General features: G+C 40.0%; 1 protein-coding gene across 2 annotated transcripts in view; it reads right to left on the minus strand.

Moving 5' to 3' along the window:
* Window positions 1-5,562: 5,562 nt before the first annotated feature.
* rab15 (RAB15, member RAS oncogene family) overlaps window positions 5,563-21,002 on the minus strand; it is a 29,713-nt gene continuing 14,273 nt past the window's right edge. The window contains exons 1-7 of one of the 2 annotated variants that reach the window (XM_010749528.3): window positions 18,701-19,069; window positions 11,074-11,134; window positions 10,305-10,365; window positions 9,542-9,619; window positions 8,809-8,898; window positions 7,694-7,759; window positions 5,563-7,549 (exon numbers count right to left, since the gene is read on the minus strand). In XM_010749528.3, the coding sequence (XP_010747830.3) occupies window positions 7,388-7,549; window positions 7,694-7,759; window positions 8,809-8,898; window positions 9,542-9,619; window positions 10,305-10,365; window positions 11,074-11,134; window positions 18,701-18,824 (642 nt within the window). In that variant the 5' untranslated portion in view covers window positions 18,825-19,069 and the 3' untranslated portion in view covers window positions 5,563-7,387. Of the gene's footprint in view, window positions 7,550-7,693; window positions 7,760-8,808; window positions 8,899-9,541; window positions 9,620-10,304; window positions 10,366-11,073; window positions 11,135-18,700; window positions 19,070-21,002 lie in introns of those variants that run through there. The other variant, XM_027284318.1, reaches the window with a different exon arrangement.

The raw sequence follows: 21,002 nt of genomic DNA on the forward strand, positions 1-21,002 counted from the left end.
CCTCGGAGCTGGACCCCGTCCATGCTCCGCACATAATGTATATGTATATGTACACACACACTCCTCCTCCTCTGCCTCTGAATCGCACAAGTCGCCCCCGCCACACGTGCACACAAACGCACACTTGAAGACGTCTTCAGCAGAAATAACGCTGGCTGTCCTGAGGAGACATTGGAGTTGTTTTTTGATTTCCAACTTCATATAGGGGGGGAACGTGGGAAAAGGCGAGCCAATGGTTGGCCAGGATACGGACACACTCTGACAAGATTTGGGGGACGAGGTTGAAAGGAGAAGGTGCCATCCAACTCAGATGCCATGAAACTCCATCAATCTCTTGCATGTATATGTATGTGCACATGCATTTTATATATGTTCCCCTCTTGCTACATGGGCCCAGCTCCAGCTTCTGTGATCATAGCACGAGCAAGTGTGATTAATTGACAAACAGACCCCCCCCCCCCTCCTCCATACATGTTGCATTCAAATGCTCAGTGTTCCTAATGCAATTCAAAGGAAGGAGGCAGGATTACAGCTTGATCTGTGAGACAACTTGCTGATACAGTGATTCACCAACAAAAACACATTTCACCATGCTTCCGACAAGCTCTGTGTCTTCCTTGGCTGTGATTAAAAATAGTTACCACAAGCACAGACAAATACACGCATGCTTGAGTAACGTAAAATATGATTGCGTTCGACAAAACAATCTCAGCTCAGGTCAGTTTAGAGGCTGGAGCTTTTAAGCATAGAACATCACGATGTGACATTTATGTGCACTTAAACATGCATCAGTTGATTTTTTTGGCCACTTGGGGGCAGCAGATACAAACTATAAACATAACATTGATATATTATCAGCTTATACAGCTCGAAACCTTTGTTTGTCCGACATTTGGTGCTAGACAGACGGCACGGAGCAGGTTTATTAGATCTTTTTTTCCACTGAGAACACCTGCATGCTTCTTCAGCATTAAATCCACACACTCAGAACTCTATAAAAGAACGCGTTACCTGTTGCAATCAGTGCAATCAGCAGTGTCTTTCTTGTGCATACAATGGTGGGAGCACGGAAGAATTAATTTGAATTGTTATTCTGTTTTTTAAATGCCCGTAATTCTTAATCAAAGGGAGAAAATGCAGCATGTCACTGATGCTTAAAACAACATTGATTTTTTTTGGGGGGGTGGCTTTGTGCAAAGGAATAAGCTGTAAACAGAACACTGACATATTGACCTTATAAAGCTGAAAGTTTGATGGATTGAACTGTATTTACCCTAAAAATATATACTACTATATAAACTACTTCTCTGATAAACCAGCCTCTTATGTTTGCATAAAGGCAGCTGATGGAAACAAGAATTTTGTTTTGCCAAATTACTTGAAATTCACAATATGATGTTGTCTCAAACGTGGCTATTGACATCTAATTTATAAAAATTAGTAGTGCAGCTTTAAATTATTCGATTTGCTAAATGTTGCTGAATGTGTTAAATCACGATGCGACATTTAATATTCTCGGAGCAACATCCTTAGTAATAAAACATGATGATTTGTATCATCAATCCACTTTTCCCATCATCATAATTACATGCTCTTTTTCTCTTTGAAGCCCGCAGCGCTGAATATGAAGCGCAGAACGACACTAAAACATTGATAACAATACGGAGAAGTCAGGGAGCATTTCTCTGCTGTTATTATTTATTGGAAGGACCACCACCCCATCCCACTCGTTTTGGTTTTTAAGATTTGTCAAAGAGGATAGATGGAGATGGATTTAGATATTTTTCAAAAGCACATTGCAACCACAGGTGGTATGAGAAGATGGAGGACAAAATGATTCAATGTTAGATCTGGCTGTACAAGAAATCTTCCACCTACATTGCTACATCTGAATGTGTTATTTAGAGTCTATTTTCTCCTCTGATTTTCTGGCACGCTGCGACCATAAAGCTCATAGAGCTCCATTTGGAATGGAGGCATTGGCGAGGATACTGGGAAGTGCAGAGCAGAGGGGCGGCGGTGGTGGTGTCTAGGTCTGACTTGGCAGGGTGCTACACCAGTTAATTAAAGCTGCCGGGCAGGTATTTCAGGATTGGGAGTGGGTGTGCAGAAAGGATCTCTGGTGATCTTAGCATGAAGTCGTCATCAAACGGGTAATAGTGGCTGTGAACACTTGGTCATGCTGATTGTGTGACGCATCTCAGTAGAATTCATTTGGTGATGCTCATTTTTGTTACAACTGATGATTTTTTTAGTGATACGGTTTTTTATTAAAATGTCATCTTGTTGGCCAGCAAATCATAGGTTACAAATCAGCTAATCATTGTACTTAAATATCATTTGTCATGCTTTGTTTGTTTTGCTGTGGTCGTATTGTGATATTTGTGTTATTTCTACAGAGCAGAATTATTCAGAATCCCAAAAGCATAATTTCATGATCAAAATATTTCATATTTTATTCCATGAAAGCATTCATAGAGACAAGAAAACAACAATATGTCAGCTGATTTTTGTGGTCTCCAAGCAACATTTTCATGTCAGCAATGAATTCAATGACTACATGTAATGTGAAGCAACAAAGCACCCTTTTTTTTTGCCTCTCTTGTTTTGGCCTGTACAGACTGTACACCACAATCCAGCACCAATCAGCAGACAAAATCAGCACATAGCCATTGAAGGTCCGCCTTTCTGACCAGTTTATGAGGACCAAAAGCTTTAACGGTAGCTTTTTCGAAGTTATCTCAGCGGTGGCGTGAAAAGAAAAGACCTTTTCTTGTAATCTATGTCGGTCAAATAGATAGAAATAAGTAGTTTATGTTAAAGTAAGACTTGCCTCTCAAAGCCAGGCCTCAAGTTTGTCTGCTTGCCAATAGATTTGCATTGACATTAAGATAACCTTTTAAAGCTATTTCCCATCCTCTAGTCTGGTTGTTGACGGCTCTGCAGTCACCTCCACGTCGACAAAACCCGTACAAATCAGAGCTTGTTTGGCGTAAAGGTCAAGGAATTCAGCTCGATCTGTTGTTGTGGACATGAACATGTTCTATACCTGTCCTCATCAGAGGGATTGTCTGCCTTTCTCCTTCTTTCTCCTTCTTTCTCACCTCCCCACGCACAGATACAGTTATATCACCCCCAACTCCCAAACATTCAGTCATTTACACTCACATAAGCTGACACACACACACCATATGGCGGAATATCAGGCAGCTGCAAGACCTGGAGTAACGTGGTCGGGGATTGTGTTGCAGAAAATGCCGATGATGATGGCCTTATGCTCATTCACCAAACTCCCCTCCCTGTGCGTACGTATATGTGTGTACATGCGTGTGTGTGTGTGTGTGTGTGCGTGGGTGCTATGTGTCAGTGTGCAAGTTGACTTGTTATTCTGTACGTGTGTCCGTGTGTCACTCAGCCTCAGTGACAGATACTGAGCTGTCATCTCTGTCAAGCAGACAAAAAGTTCCACATGCATATTCATCGTTATGCTAATTTCAGAGCCAGAGAAAGAGCTTTAATGAGTTCACAACATTAACAGCAACTCAGATGAGGTGATGAACAAAAGCTTTGCAGCTTTTTTTTTTTTTCTTCTGTTTTCTTACTGAGAAAACCCCAACGCCGGTGACAAATTCAAATTACTATGATTTTTCCGCGTGCACTAAATTAATCTGTAGAGTGCTAAAACTGTCAGGCTTTAAAGTGGGCTAGGAATAAAGTATTCATTTTCATGAAAGCGACCGCGATATTGCAATTACATAATTCTGTGGTAACTAGTGGTTCTATTTACTGTGGTAAATATTTCCTACGTGACACTAATGACTAAAAGCTTTCTCCCCATGTCACATTTTAAGGGCCTCACACTCCACACAAACAAAGTGAGAAGAAGAACAGGATAATGGGGTGAATGTGTCATAAAAGCCTGTGATAATCTCCTTTCTGTCAGTGCAACAACTTATCTCCACTTTGGACAAAGCACATGCAAAACATGTAAGGTGATGTACTGTATATCTGAGGAACCCAGGCAATCTGATTCCTTTTGTGGTTGGGTGACAGGATGATAGATGCTCTAGAAAAATGAGTTAATTTTGGAAGAATGTCTGTCCCAGTTGAAGAATGGCTTCATAGATCATTATAATACAGGGGCGTCACTCACAAGAAGGAACAATGGTGTGAGACCTGGCTTTGGTTATATATGTACCCTCCATTAAGGACTTGTGTCCATGTCTGGAGTCAGAAAACAGGCAGGAGACATCACTGCAGATCCATCACACCCAGCAACCTGTTTCAACTTCTCCCCTCAAGGAGGCGCTACAGAACATTATACGCCAAAACAACCAGAGACAAGAGCAGGTTCTTCCTACAGGCCATCACTGATGAACAGTTAACCACTACCGGACACGCAGTTTCAAGAACACTCCCTGTTATGTCTCAAACACCAGCTCTACCTGTAAATTATTAATTATCACTGTTGAAATTGTTGAAGTTTTTTGTTTTATCACTCATACAACTAAATCTGCAACCTAAAAAATAACACACAGATGGCAACAGTTACATAAATGTATAGTATACAGTATACTCTTATTGAATACATATATTACATTATCTAAATATACTTTGGACGTGCTCAGCACTTAAACATTAATCAACAGATTGATTTTAAAGTCCTCAACAACAAGTTTGAAGTCTCTGCAAAACTGAGACACTGGAGAGAAAAGAAGTGATCATACCCTTATGAAGAATGGACAACAGCAATAGTTTGATTAGCTGCTTATGAGAGGCTCACGCACTGTACTGTCTTTTGAACAATCTGAATTGATATCTGTAATAGTATCTGTTACTTAGAGATCTATTTAGTACATTTAGTAATTCAGGGTTATCAACGGACTAAAGATGTCAGGGACTTTTGTGTATTTATGTCTCCTGGTGAGGTTTATTTGTCTTGGTTTCCTTATTCAGATATTCAATAAAGTGTTCATTAAAAACACAAAAAAACTTTAGAAAAAGATTTTTCTATACTAAAGGTTAAAGTTTATTATAAGAGTATTTTGAACAATCAGAAAAAATATTTACTTTAGGTCCACTTACTAACTTTTTTTGGGCTTTCAGCCACACTTCAGGGTCTTCCTCAGCACATGGAGTTCAGTTACTACCTGTTATGCTATTATATATCATCATTTCAATGTAAAATTACCCATCACTTTAACCACCCGTGTTGTCACTCATCATTTTAGATGACAAACATGCATGTGCTCTCACCTGCCTGGTGTCATATATGAATTAAAATCCTTGTGTATATGTGCATCTCTAACTCATACTTAAACGCACAGTTCAAGGAAATAAACCAGTGTTGATAACCAATATTCAAAAATGTGTCTTATCAGCATCTTCACGCTTGCAACCACATCATCTGTACACTTAAATATTACCTGTAGCCTTCAGAAGCATGGTTAATGAGACCGACGTGCGGTCGGTACAGCTGCATTCATTTTGTATACTATGATGATGCGATGCAGCTTTATCAAGAAACAACAATTATCAAGAAGACACAATGGCACCGAGTCATAAATCTGCAAGTATTTACTCATAAACATCTGACATCTTTTCTCCAAGAATAACATGTTGCATTTTACATGTTGCATGTAATATAGTTCCACAAATACAATTTGAAGTAGTCGAAAAGAAAGAAAGAAAGAAAGAAAAAACAGTTCTTGAAAGCAACACAGATAACATTGTGTATCTGGAGCTTAGTCCAGAACATCAGTCAGTACGACATACTGTCATTTTACACGGTTGCACGTATTAACAATTTGTTTTGAGTAGCATTTATTTTTTTACTAAGTTGCAAAAAGCAATGTAGCCAAAGTTTGTCCAATGATGGTCATTCTGTTTTCAACAGGCAACTCTGGTCCAATGCTGTACTTGTATTACGGTAACAGTTGATTATTAACTTCATTGAAGTTGCGATAAAAAAAAAAAAAAGGAAAAGAAGAGTGGATGAGTGGATCGCATGCAAAACTCTCACTTGTCCCTTGTTATGTCTGATGGGAGAGGGGGGAAAAAAAGAAATCTCCACTGGACAAAACAATGAGGAAAAGGACAGAATGACCAAGACATTGTTATCTTCACAGAGGGAATATTTCATCTAGAATATCACTGTGGACTCTTTTTATGCAGCCCTCTAATGGTAACACGTTAAATTAATGCCGTATTCTCATGACTCTATCTATGATGCTTTGAAAAACCTGGTATGTACAATGCAATGGGTCAGTTATCAAATCTGTACTCTTGGATATCTTCTGTTATAAACAAAGACTATAAAATGAATAATATCTTCAGTTCTGCTACAAGGAAATTGAATCATTTTGCTCTTGATGTTTCCCCTAATTAACGACTTACTTACATTGGAGCAAATGATCAGGATGGTTTATATTAGAAGCTGTAAACCTTCATGTGCGGCCAACATTTGCATGAAAACATAATGACAAAAACAATGACAATGACTGCATATATTAAGAATCATTTCATCACATTAAAGGTAGCCACTGCAAGTGCAATTACAAACAAAAACTCATAACGCATTAAGAAAAGAAAAACTGTGAACTCGCTTCAATTTTCCTCTGAATACTTCTCTGGCGTGTGTGCTGTTTTTTTTTTGTTTTTTTTTGCAAAGCATGCAGCACCCTCTTGTGGTAAAATTCTTACACTTCAGCTAATGCATTCAATGGTTATAAAAAAGGCTACGGGTGCAGGAGTGCTTATACCATCAAGGAGAACGCTAAAGGGGTGGATGAAGGCCAAACGTAAGCAATCACATCGTTGATTTGCAAGGCACCCGGCCCTATGAACAATATCAGAGACAGCGCTTGGGAAATAGTGTGAAATACAACATTGTGAAAAGTTTCAAGTCAGTGGTGGACAATTCCGAGTCCTTCCCTATCCTCTAGATCAGAAAACTGTAGAAATTACCAAAGAAAAGATGAGAAAATCCTAATCCAGCTCCTTCTGGAAGTTTTTTATTACGCCTGTTCATATGTATGCCAATTGTAGTGGACAGTGATTGCATTTGGTTACATTAAAGACACTGAACTGAGCAGGAATGAGCCAATGAACATCCAGGTCCCACTGAGGTAAAACCTTGACATTTGGACCTTCTGTTGGTTAATTCACCACACACTTGGCACTTTGTGGTCAAAAAGTTTCCACCTTTGTCCTTGAAACTGCTCTCAAATGCTTTGGCAATGCTCAGTGAAACAGAGGGACGTACATCGGCTGGTTTCAAAAATGGCAGCTCGACATTCCTCTATATTTCAGCAAAACGACAAAAGGAGACACATTTTGCCCAGAGCGTGCAAAGTGTCTAGTGATACCATTTATTTAAAGTATTTCTTTAACACCAGCAGCCTTTGCCTTGGTCACCCGCCGCACTGTCGCAGAGTCCTTCCTCTTCCTCCAGCGCAGCGAGATTAATCTCATCATTAACGGACATCCGGAGAAGATCCAGGTCCTTTTTATTGGCTGCCAGCACCTGTTCAGCCAGTCGTGTGAAAGTCTTGGAGGAAGCCAAGAGAGAGAGAGAGAGAGAGAGAGATAACACGCATTGTTATTTATCAAGTCATGATATAATCATGACTGCATGCATTACTTTTAATCATGTTGCTATTCTGCACAGGAGTAGCTATCCAGATCGACTCACCTCTGTTATATTATGGTTGGTGAAGGCACTTGTCTCAAAGAAGTCCATTCCATAAGCCTTTGCCAGCTGAAAGACGGATAACAGTGACACATTTTATTTTCCTGTTTTTATCTTCTTTTTTTTTTACAAATCAGGAGTACAGACGAATGACTGGTTATTTCCTTTCACAAAGGCGCGGCGTCGTCTGCCGGCTTTTGGACGTAGTCGTGTGTTCGAGTGCAGCTCCTAATGGAAAACATGAGGCGATGTGAGGCAACAGGAGGTGAAGCATTAGTCAGTCTTTGTCTGAGGGCAGCTCGGTGCGTCATGGCCTTTAGAGGTTGTTTATGATCTAGACACAAATGCCTGACTGAAGCCACACCGCGAGCTTCTATACCAGTGCCCGCACCAGTACTTAATGAAGTTTTCTAAGTATGAGGAAAATGAATCCCATGATTTCAAGCTTTCAGGGTACGTACTTCTGTGAAGGAATAAAGGAATTTGGGGAAATAAGCTTATTTCTAAGTCTACTAACATTTCTAAAGCTCAACAATTATCATAATGTATCTCAAACAACAGCCAGGTGCCAGAATTGTGCAGTTAAAACAGTGATGTTGCCAGGCAATCATCGGAGATGTTGCACAGAAGTGGTGGCTGGATAAACCGGCACATAACTCTAAGTCTAAAACAACACACTGTTATTTTTACATTTGCAGATTGAACAGTCCATGTTCGTTTTTTTGAGCTTTAGAGATGATGGAAAGCATCATTTTTGATGTTTCCTCCTGCAAACAGTCTAAGATAAGCTAAGATAAATTAAGATAAGCTGCCTCCAGGCTCCAAATCTGTATTTAATGCAGACATTAGTGGTATAAATTTATCATTTTGGTGAGTATTCCTCCTACAAAATCAAAATTTATTCGAAACCAGCTGCAAGGCACTGAGCTGAATTTATTACAGAACTTTCGGTGCACCAACGTTAATCAAAGACAACCAGAAACTTCAGGCTGACTAAACCAGCATCCTAATAAAGCATTTTAGAACATAATTTCTTTTTAAGCCAAGCTAAAACAAATCCTTCAGGACTCATAATCCATTGTGAAATAGTTACAACACAGAGCCGACGACTGACCCACCTTGATACCTTGCTCTGTGGCCACCTGCCTTTTGTCCACCTCATCTGACTTGTTGCCTACGAGGATCTTCCGGACCTTTTCAGGAGCGTACTGCAGGGGTTTGTCATATATGAAATATAAATGAAACAAGGGATATTTACAGATAGAGAACATGAGTAAAAAAAAATTAAAAATTGAAGAGATAGCAAGAGAGAGAGGGATTTCAAATGCCAAGAGAATGCAGGGGGGGAGAAAACACAGGAGCGACAGTGCCCAGGAAATAAGGCTTAGATTAAAAGTAAGTAGGATGCGTGCCAAGATCAATAGAGTATATACTCAAACAGACCCACAGAGGAAATTAGGCCCATGATGGCTAAATTAATAGAATAAAATCATCTGGGGAAGGACAGGAGGACGCAGACCAGACGAGATTGCTTTATGAGGACTCGAGGCCAATAGAAAAATGTGCCTACAAGAAGAAAAAATTGCTCATTCCAGTATTTATAGCTACATATTTCAAATATGATGACAGGAATTTGAAAATGAAGATGGAACATAACAAACACAGCAAAGCAGTGTCTGTCAGGCCAAAGCATTTGGTTTTCATCACTGCCTGTCAGGCATCTGTTCTCCGTCAACCTGCGGCCTCCGTGCGAGAAGTTGTTTTGTCAGTTTTTTTGCTCTTTCTACAATGTAGGAAAGAAAAATAAAATAAATGCCTGTTGATCCTAAATCCCTAATCTCTGTGACTCACCTCGTCCACATCACTGGCCCACTTCATGATGTGCTGGAAGGATCGCTCACTCGTGATATCATATACCAGGAAGATCCCCTGAAGAGAGATGTTCAAAGATTTAGAAAACAGATGCATTTTAAAGCACTTCAGGGTCACGTTAAAAAAAAAAAATCAATACATTTGGGAACATTAATATGATTCTTGTACACAAACCAGACTACCACTTACAAAGTTGGCAGCCTTGACCAACATTTCATTTTACATTGTAAACTGTCTGGATGAGAAATTATCTGAATTGTTGTATAACACAAAACAGGAACAGGCCAGCCTTTTCTACAAATTACATTGCAAGCTTCTGGTAAATGGACAATCCAATTTGAACCAGTTTAACCTCTTTAGCAAAGACAAAATCTATACGCAACAATGTCAATGTCTAGTTGTGTGTGGCTGCGGAGACATCATGAGGGGAAAGGGACATATGGTCTTTTAAATATGAGAAACAACACACTTACTATACCACTGGTGTGAAATCAAATCATTTTACAATGTTATATTGATTTTTTTTTTTTTTAAAGCAGCTTTGATCCCTTTAAAAGTACTTAAACGGTTCCTCAAAGTACCTGAAGTGGTATCAAGCGTAAAGCATGAATTATTCTGGTAGCTGCAACAAATTTAATTTGAGAAATCAATTTGATTTAAATTCGTTATGCTACCCTGTAGTAATAATGTTACATTAATGTGTGGGGAAGAAAAAAAATGAGTCAATGGAGAGATCAACTACCTGTGCTCGTCTGTAGTACTGCTTAGTGATGGTCTGGTATCTTTCTTGACCTGCGGTGTCCCTGGAAAAGAAGCACACGTGACCATGAACATACACGGATACATCCTCGACTCTGACCCTGAAATAATTTAAACAACTGATGGATGGATATGCTGTGACATCTGCTACAGATTCAAGGTCCCAAGAAATAAAGTAATTTTACGCCAAACATTTCATCTAGCACAACCATCAGGATAAATTTTAAATGTGTTTAATACTTCATTGGTTCATGATGACCAAATACCTGGAAAGCTAAAGACATTTCCATCAGCTTTAGCTCTAATCTGTGTTTGGAGCCCATTAGATTGATTGATTGATACAACATTTTAAAATATCAATTAGGTTTTTAAAAGTTTATGAAGTCTATGAAAAGATCATGCCTCTAGTTTATGAAAGCTACCATTAATTGGAGTGTCTGTGACGGGACAAAAACTCCAGTCTCCTACATGAAATTACTATTATTTAATTGGCAACATATTGAAATACATCCATGAAATACAACATATTGTTTTCCATAAACTGCTGGAATCAGTTACAAAATACTACAAATGTGCATGTTTGTCAATCCAGAAGTTAAAATTCCTCCAGACATGACCAGTGTTGTCAGCCCTGATGATCAATTGATCAATTAATTATATAACCAAGAGATATGTTAGTTATAGCATATCTGCAAATGAATAATTTCCCCTCTACTGCTGCTACGACATGGTGCCCCTTTGCGTCATCTTACCATATCTGTATCCGTACTTTGATACCATCTATTACTAGCGTCTTCATTTTGAAGTCGACTCCTGTAAGAGACAAGAGATACGGTTAGGAAATATAATATTACATTCGTAGATTAATTCTAAACGTCTTTTGATATTCCTGCAAATCTGCGAGTGCTCAGGCACGATGTTCTGAATGTACACTTTCCACTCAATGAGCGACTGGAAATAATTAACCCAGCATGTCTTTTACAGACAGGGGTTCACCAGTATCTGCTGCTGCTTTGTACCATCGCAGAGGGCATTAACACACCCAGAGACTCATCACCTCTGTATAATCAGCCTGTTAGAGGATTGGCCTAATGATCCAGTGAGCTGAGGAGCACTCGTATAGTTCAGTTCTCTGCATCGATCACATGGGAGGTGAAAGAAGAAGAAGAAGGACAAAATGATAGCTGAGGAACGGATGAGAGAAAAGAAGCAGAGCCCAGACGAGGACAGGTCGCTCATGCTTCAGTGATCTCTGATGACTCACTGTGACATTCGTCATAGACTGTTTTTTTTTATTATTTCTATCAAGGCTCACCCTGTGTTCATCTTTTCTTTTTCTTTTCTTTTTTTTACAAAAAATGGTTGATTACTTTCCCAGAAGTGTATTTTGTCATGGTAGAAAAAAAAACATTAGACATTTTAAATCTAAATCCACCAATACTAGTCAGGATTTTATAAATCCAGATTCCCCCAGCACGACCTGCCCTCATTATGAAATCTTTAAAATATGACTCCAGTAAACTTCATGGCCTATATGTTGTGAAAAAGTATTCTCTACACTCACAGTGTAATTCTGGTTTCTATTCTATTGGTTTCTATCCTGTGAACAATATTAGATCCTTAAAAAACCCATTTGTCCCAGCTGTCATAGAAATATTACTGAGGATCATAGATGGATTACTACACAGACCCAGGGCCCTTATAACATAACCTCTGTTAAAACCTAATTTCCTAGACGATTGTGTCGGAGCAAAATCATAGACTGTATAAAACATGGACGCTGTAGCTATTCTAGAGCTCAGAGCGTGGTGCATGTGGCCGCCGATAATCCAAAAGTGGGCAATGGCATGGAGCGTGGATGGGCCTGAGGTGGGCTCAATGAAGCCCGGTTGCTCTCTGTGATGGCACCCACCTGTCAATAAAAGCAGCCACGCTTTAATATAATTTGACCGTCGTCATGAATGGAGAAATTTGCTATAGAGACCAAAACAGTTTTTTTTGTACCAGGCTGTGAACATGTTTATTTCTGCTGTGAGGTTGGGCATTTTTATATGGAGGCTTATGGAGATGAACTCATTTTGTGATTTCGTCACAGAGGTTGATGCTTGGGTATAATATGAGGATCTGCGAGTCTCTAAAGAGTTTAGAGAGCCCATCTATCTACAGCATGAAGAAAATAATAAAGTTCAGACGTAGATTTAAACCAGAGAGGCGGTCTTTACATTTCTTTGTCGAAGGAACCTCCTCAATGGTAGCTACAGCCCTGCTACTATTGTATACCTAATATTACTAATAATATTCATAAGCAGTGGCAATAATACATCTTGTCGATACAATCAAAATGCCTAAACAGCAGAATCAGATTAATAACCCTTTTTCATTTACAATTAACTCTGAGTCTATTAAATTCTCCTTATCTTGTCTCTTCTCTCCATGTCTCGTCAGACTAATGCATCTAAGTCGATAAAAGGCAAAGCCACAGGCTTCTATAGACCACACCAATCCCCAAGAAATCAATTAACAGTTCATCCCAATTAACCTGACACTCAACACCCATGTGTCACGGTCTGCATCACGCAGAGAGAAAGCGCTACCGAGTCCTATCGATTCACATAATGGGAAGAATTGCCGTTTGTGGTTTTCATAGCTGCATTTCTGCAAGGTTTGTATTTCAAGAGACTAACATGAGGAAACAGCTGACAGATGTACTATGGCTGGACTGGCTGATTTTTTTTAGACTGTGTGTTCGCTGAGAACAAACCGAGTGAAGACTCTGCGGGCTGCCTGAGCTCACTGACAGTGTGAGAGCTCGTTTAAATCACCAGGCAGCCTTCGCCCTTTGACCAGAGAGCATTCAGATCAAGGCTAAAGCGAAAGGTCAGCATAACAATCAGTGGCTTGCTTTTGCTTGAGGCTTGAGAAAAAAAGAGGAGATAATGAGAAGAAGGCGTCATTGTCCATCTGCGTTATCACTGCGTCAAGCTCCGGTCAGAAGTCACGTATGCAAACTGCCATGATTTAATTATGAAATGCAGAAAATGGATTGATGGATTCTCCAGCTGAAACGTGGGTGTCCAAGTCCTAAAACTTGAAAATAAATCAAGAAGACAGCGTATGAGAATAAATTTAAAAAATCATCAGTTAGTCTTTCAAACATTCGCACATCCTGAGTTTGAGCAAATAAATAAATAAATGAAGGATGCTTCAGGCTACACCTCATCCCGCTGTTCAACAAATAAACTGTATCTGCATCAATCTGATTGCTCTGCATTGTTTTCTAACCGTCGAGCAAAATAAGACTTTTATAGAACCAGGTGCGCTCGTGCGGTGCAAACCAAAGTGCAAACAATGAATGAGGCTGCCGAGGCTGTAAAAAGAAAAATGTTTAATTGTTCATCACTATAGCAGAAGTCCCACATGCTGCATAAGTGCTCCGTCTGCACGAGGCTCTGAATGTTACTGGTGCATGCATGTGTTCTGCAGCCAAACATGTTGTATTCAAGAGCAGCTTTTATATCTGGAGTTGGTTCTGCAGATCTGCAAGAAAACAAATGTAAACTCAAATCCAGTGAATTGATGGACAGGCCAGACTGCTACTATTGTTAACTGAGTGCTTTTTATTTGGGATTTGGTTGTGTACATACCCAAAACTCTGCATACTGAGTGTATTATCCTGGTGAATTGTGTCTGAAGGACGTTCACACATTTGTACTTTTCCTTAAAAAAAAAAAAAGTACACCTTACACCTACTGCAGGCTCCAGAACCTGCCAAGTTTGAAGAATAATTCAGCTGTTACAGCTTCACCAAATGTTAAATCCTAAATCACTGAGAACAGCTTGAACAAAAAAAAAAAAAAGAAAAAAAAAGCCATTCTACAGATTTCCCTTTTCTGTGTAACAATGGAGACAAGCACAATGTGCAAGCAGTTAATTTAACATGGCAGCGCTTCACAATCAGCAGTGTGGAAGCCACGTTAAAAACGAACGGGTACACGCCCCAAAATTGACTTGACTAATTACCAGGATGACGGTGTTCGACTATGCAAGACGGATTAGGCGGTGACACGCGTCAGCGCGCTGTAGGTAATGGCGACTAATGGATGGACGGATGGATGCTCTGGCACTGACACAAATTCATAGGGGAATGGGTCTGTCATCCGCGGTTATCATTACTAACAGAGGACAGCCAACAATTGTCAGCAGCTGTTGTCTTTAAGGCGCAGCAGGACAGGGGCCATTTTTTTTTTTCCAATTATTAACTTGCCATCAATCTGTGCTGAATAATTAAAGCCTTGTCTTGAAATACTGTATGAATAACGATTATTTCATACCAGGGCAGTGAATTATATTTAAATTAGGATTCTGGTCAAACCCATAGCCATGCTTTGTGCAAAAATCAATGGTTTTTTTTGAGGCTATACTTGAGCCAAAACCAAATAATCACAAATGCTTACCCCAGATATATTGGTATCAGTGTAACAAATCTGTAAATAAAAAGGTATACATTAAAGGGGGGACTCTGAAATACTGATTCACAATCTGTTCACGGGTCTCCAGGAGCAGTACTGCATATCTGACAAAAGTCGCATAAAGCTTTTTCTGGCCACGCCGTGAGCTATGTGAGTGTCAGTGTTGGTTAAGGGCTTGCGATTTTTAAATATGAAAAAAAGAATTACAGAGAAGTGAGGTGAGCAGATCTCTGTAGCCCAGCGATCAACTATTGTCTACAGCTCATGGTTTAAAAATTTAGCTGAAAAACAGAAAGTGTTGTACTCTTGCTGGAAGTGCCTTGTCCCTAACTGCTCTTTTGTTTGTAGCTGTCTGTCCGTGCACATGTCTATGTCATGTATTTTTATTTGTGCATTAATAAAGTTGTATTGTATACATTGTAACTGCTACACTGTAGCACTACTGCTATCCATACTAAAAACAAACTTGCATCCTTCGTCCATGGCATCAATTTCCACCAAATTTTCCAACAAACTATTGAAATCTGCAAAGCAGGGGCTTTTGTTTTAGGGCATTTTGATGCCTTTAATAGAAGATACAGTAGTAATGACAGAAAATAAGGCAAAGGAAATGTGTAACAAAAATCCCCAGCCACACACAGACCAGAAACACCACAGTTTATAGTCAGCATCTTTACCCGTAGACTAGCAGGGTGCCCCTGTTAAGCAGTTTTCAAGATATCCTGCTACTACAACATGATCACCCCCTTTTTTGTGCTCCTAGACAGACAGGAAAAAAGCCAACGCTATGACAACACCATTGGTTTATTCGATTACCTCTTTTACGAGATGATACACATCTGTGCTGGCTGTGACCCATGCTCGGCCCTTTAGAGTAATGAGCTCTTTAAGCAGCAGTGGGCAGGGTGTATGACCAGGCCATGACCAGAACACCACTGGGATCAACACCACGAGGACAGTCGCTGATTGAGCTATGATGTATTGCCGGGTTGTGCTTGTACTTTATAGGGTTTTTTTGACAGCCCAGGAACTTCGAGGAGTCTGGGGACGAGAGCGCCGAGGTAACGGTGAGGAAGATTAAACTCAACAGTGTGACTGAATACCATTACTAAATCATCTCTACAGCTGCTCTTTGCCAGAGAAATGTGCACACTTGGGCCCAGGTGGACTTCTTATAAGGAAGACCTGTTAAAATAAGATGATATACCTGGATGAGTGAGGGTGCATAAGTTCTTCAGGTAGGTTCAGAATTCCTGCTGCTTCAATCTTTTTGGACTAATTAGATTTTTACTGATACTGGATACCGGACTGAGCTGTAACCAGGGAATGAAGCAGTACAGGGATTGTGGAAGATTCAAAGGGCTGTGACCTCAACACAATCTCACACATTTGGAATGAACATGAAATGATGCGGCTGAAAGGGAAGAAAAACCTGCAGCCAAAGTCTTTTGTTAACAGAAGAGCGAAGGCGAGTTACAGCAGCATATTAATGTCAGTGGTTTTAGAATAAGATGAGCGTCAGTCACGTAGGAGGAATGTTTGGGTGTCCACGTGTTGTATCTGCATCTATTTATCATCAGACTGTTTGCTGCGAGGCCTCTGTGTCTGAATGTTTGAGGTTCATTCTCGTGCATAAATGCAGGAGAATAACAAATAAGACACTCATCAGCTTTTTATCTTCGAATCTTTCGGAAAAACTTGAGTTCTCGCTTTGTTGAGACGATCACCAATGGGTAAGACATCCCCAGCAGTTTTTGAGATAGTTAAGAGCAAAAACTGAACAAGCAGACTGTAACGAGAAACTGTAAATTATGGAGCTACCCATGAAGGAGACACAGGAGAGAATTTATATCCCTCTGTCACCATGAAGGTTGGGAAATTATTTATTGATCCTCCACAGGAGAGCACCGATGGTGGTCACTCTTGATCTCTCTCTTTGGACTTGTTTTGTCTGAGAAGGGGAGTTTGAATTACTGCATGTCCATGAAAGACCTCCCAGCATGGTTTATAGACACAGTCTACTGCACAAAACTATTCAGTCCGGTATCATTATCCGGACTCCAACGCCTGCACCGACAACATGGGCACGATTTCTAAGCATCCAGCTGTGGTTGGTACACTGCAACAAAAGCCCCAAAAGATCACTACACACAGACAAGGCTGAACACTTCTTGTAAGAAACGTCAGGAAGGCTCACAACGTACAACACAAACACGACTCTACAGGGAGGACGTTTCCTGTAGAGTGCTATAGGTGTAGGGACCTAAAATAGCACACTGCAGTCTCACTAACGCATTAATGATTTGAGCAGGTGAAACAACAAAAGCGTTTAAAGTTCAGTGAGATAAGTTTTAGCTCCCGTGCTGTGGCTGTGGATTGTTTGCAGGAGTTCCCTCAGGGCTCCAGAATCATGAAGGCTTTGAAATTATGAGAAAAGCTTCCATGCAAACACACCAGTGGTCCAAAAGAAAGAAGAAATAATGAATAATTAATGGCGCAATTGTACTCTCGCTGTCTTTTTTTGTTTGTTAGATTTTTCTTCAGGCACCATCTGTTTGCAAATCTCAGCCTGACTACCAGTTTCATGATTCATTGTCTTGACCTTATTTGAACAACATATTCTCTATCTTTTCACTAAAATGTCAGCTATCTATCACAACACAGGAGGAACATTTCCTGACTTTGACTTATCGCACCAGCCGGCAGGGATTTCTGTGTTTTGTCCTCTCCATCTCCAACAGGCCAATTACTGAGAACAATATCGGAAAGAATAGGAGCTCGCTGGAAGAAAATATCTCTATTAGCCGAACAAACGCAGAAACGTGTACACAGAAACGGCAGCTCAGAAGACGAGATGAGAGACAGCATTGCAGCATGTGAAAAAAAAGAGCATCGCTTACTGTACATCCTTATTTCTCTCACCTCAAAGGGAAGCACAGTAATGTGCCTGTCATGCTTTACACTCTGACTCCCAACTATGGGGGTAGATATGCTGCACAGCTCATGTTAACTGTGCAGAGGTTGGTTCGATCTCCAGGGATGTGACAAATTCACATCCAAAGGTGGGAAGAGATTTGCTCTACTTACTGAATTAGACAGAGTTTGATCTTTTATCCTTGTTGATTCATTAATTAATCGGTTTATGCAACAAGAAATTGACAATTATTCCAGAAACCCAAAGATATTCAGTGTAGTGTGATTGAAGGAGAGATCTGAAACCATCAAATATTTTGCTTGAAATTCAGCCTAAACAATTAACTGCTGATTCATTTCATGTCAATCAACTCTTGTCATATTTGTTGCACGATTATAAGGCAGGAAGGACTTGAGGCTAAGTCAGTGATTCCTCAAAAAATCCTGATCATACATAACACAACTATATTTTATTATCAGTTTCAGATTGAGTCTTTCTTTATATGATTAAATAAATCTATTCTTCATTTTGATCAGGAACCTGGAGCTACCTAACAAACCCAGGGGGGAGCTCAGTGTGGTGGGTAACACAACCTGCTCCCACATATGAAAGTGTGTCTTTGCTGTTATTTTGCATGGCACTTGGATGCACTGTCAGTGCCAAGTGCTGATATAGTTGGTAAACTCATCTGCATGGCTGCCAAGTGTTGGATCTTCCCATTCAGGGCTTCCCCAACCAATGCAATCACTCTTTTTTTTTTTAATCCACATGAATGCAACACTCTTATTAAATGCAATCATTGCCTTTTTAAATACCTGATTAAATATAATAATTCGTGGGATTTATAGATGAAAATCCAAGAGCAACAAAGAGAGGGGTGATGGGCAAATGACATCAACAACAAAACCCTGGAAGACTCATGCATACGAGTGTGAATGCTCATTAAAAAACAAAAACATTGAAGGAATAACTCCTGGTGGCAGTGCAGAGTCTTACCGATGGTGGAGATGTGAGACGGGTGAAATTCGTTGTCCGTGAATCTGCATAGCAAACATGTTTTCCCAACCCCGGAATCTCCGAGAAGCAGGAGTCGGAAGAGCACATCGTACTGTTTAGCCATAATGTTGGATGTATTTGTTGAATTAAAAAATAAAAAAGCATCAGTCAGCTAACTCAGCGATGGATGAGCAATCCCTCCCCACCTGCATCCCATGTCTGCTCACAGATGGTCAACAGAAAGCTTTGGCTGTGCTTCTTTTTGTTCACTGATGCTGGGTCGGTGGTTAACAAAACAGGGATGCTCCAGCCTCCCAGGCAGCCTCCTGCTTCCAGTGGGTGCGGTGGACCATTGTCAAGTAAGACTGGATGAGATAATTAGACTTCCGGTGCTGCCTATCAACATAAAAGCATCAGGTTATATGAGAATGTGATTTCTGTGGATATTTTGCTGGCAAACTGGGGTCATAACGTGATTTGCTGCTGATATCTTTTTGACAGCATGATTGTGAACTCTTTATTGTATTTTGAGGTTTTGATAGTGTATCCACATCTTGTCTGTATGTGTTATGTACATCTCTGAAACAAATGTGTGCATATTTGGTAATTCACATCTCAACCAGTATACAGGCTGCCAGTGTTTTATTAATTAACAAGATTTTGACTATGCCCAATTTTTCATATAAGCTCACTGCATTATGTTAAATCTGCTTATTGTACATGTACTTCATTACAATGTATGTACTTGCACCATGCAAGTACAATACTAAAGGTCTTAAAACAGGAGTTTAAAAATTTTAGGACCTCTGTTTAAAGAGCAATAAGCCTGATTTGCATTACAATTTTAATATCATTCAAGTATTGTTGTTTTTGTTTCCTTAGAAATAGGATTTTATATGTACAGATTCCACTGATTCTTCCACAGAGTCTGCCATGTTGCAATGCTGTGTTTCTTCAGTAGTGCAGATTGGACAAACCAAACGCTGGCTTTAAAACGCGATGATCCATGGCCACTGTAGTTTGTCCTTCATGGGAAGGAGAGGAGAGGTGGTTGCAATTGCCAGCTACACAGCTAGATACCACTTAAGTCCTGATCCTTTAACCCAAATACTGTCTACATAATGGGGCCTCAAGTTTATGTATGTTGGGCTGTTGGGCTGTCGTTTAGCTCAGTTGGTAGAGCAACTCTGATCTGTGGCTCTTTCCTGCATGTCATTCTTCATCTCTCTCTCCACATTCCTGTCACTCTTCAAGCTGTTTCTATCCAAAAAAGTTCATGTAGGCTAATGATATAAGCGTTGCATTACTGTGTTGCGTATTTTGTTTTCTTATTGCTGTTGTGTGTAAAGGGAGACGGCAAAACAAGAATTTCATTGCTGTATAAACTGTGTGTTTTTACTTGCAAATGACAATAAATCTCTTGAATCTTGAATTAAGACCGTCGTTGTACAGTGTGCAAAAGACCAGTCCACACTTACTTAGTGTCTGTTGTTGTGGAGAAATTGCCGAAGTCAAAGGTCAATGGTGAGGTCAGGAGGGAAGAAAGTGTTATAGGAGGAGCCTCTGATGTCTTATGCTGTAATATTTATTGATGCTTGGCCAAGGAGAATTAGAGACACTCTCAAAGTTCATCAGAAGTGCCTGAGTCGGTCTCACATTCTGCCGAATTCATCCTGGTGGATCGGCTTTAAACCCCAAGATAACACCACAAATACTACACGCCCAGAATTAGTCAAAGAGGATGTTTTTACTCATGGAGGTGTTATCGTCAGCATATTCTAGTCTGAAGACACAGATTGGACCGTCAACAACAAGCTATCTATTATGTCTAGGAAGGCAGCAATAGGTCTCTTCGACCTTGGCCACACAGTGTTGAGATAGACTGGCACCTACTGTTCTCATCCAAAGCCAAACAACTAATACTGCTGAGGCCCACACGTGACCTCGTGTAACCTAAGGATAGAAAATTCCATAACATCTGTAACTTTGTAACAGATATAAGTGTCCATAAAGGCTAAAAAAAAAACAAAAAAAAGTGTTTATTGCTGTTTCTTCATAAAAAAATTGGCATTTATTTTGAAGTTCAAACCGCACTACTTCCGGTATTTTATTGCGTTACGCGCGCGGTGGCATTTCTTCTCTCGAGGTCAGTGACAAAGCACCAATCAGAGGACAGCGATGAAATAAACGCACTCACTCATTAACACTTTTTTTTATTTGTCGTAAAAGTAACGTCACACACTTTTTAAAATAAAAAAAAAAGTGTGTGTGTGTGTGTGTGTGTGTGTGTGTGTGTGTGTGT

Source organism: Larimichthys crocea, chromosome XI (assembly GCF_000972845.2).
Source record: "Larimichthys crocea isolate SSNF chromosome XI, L_crocea_2.0, whole genome shotgun sequence".
Lineage (NCBI taxonomy): Eukaryota > Metazoa > Chordata > Actinopteri > Sciaenidae > Larimichthys > Larimichthys crocea.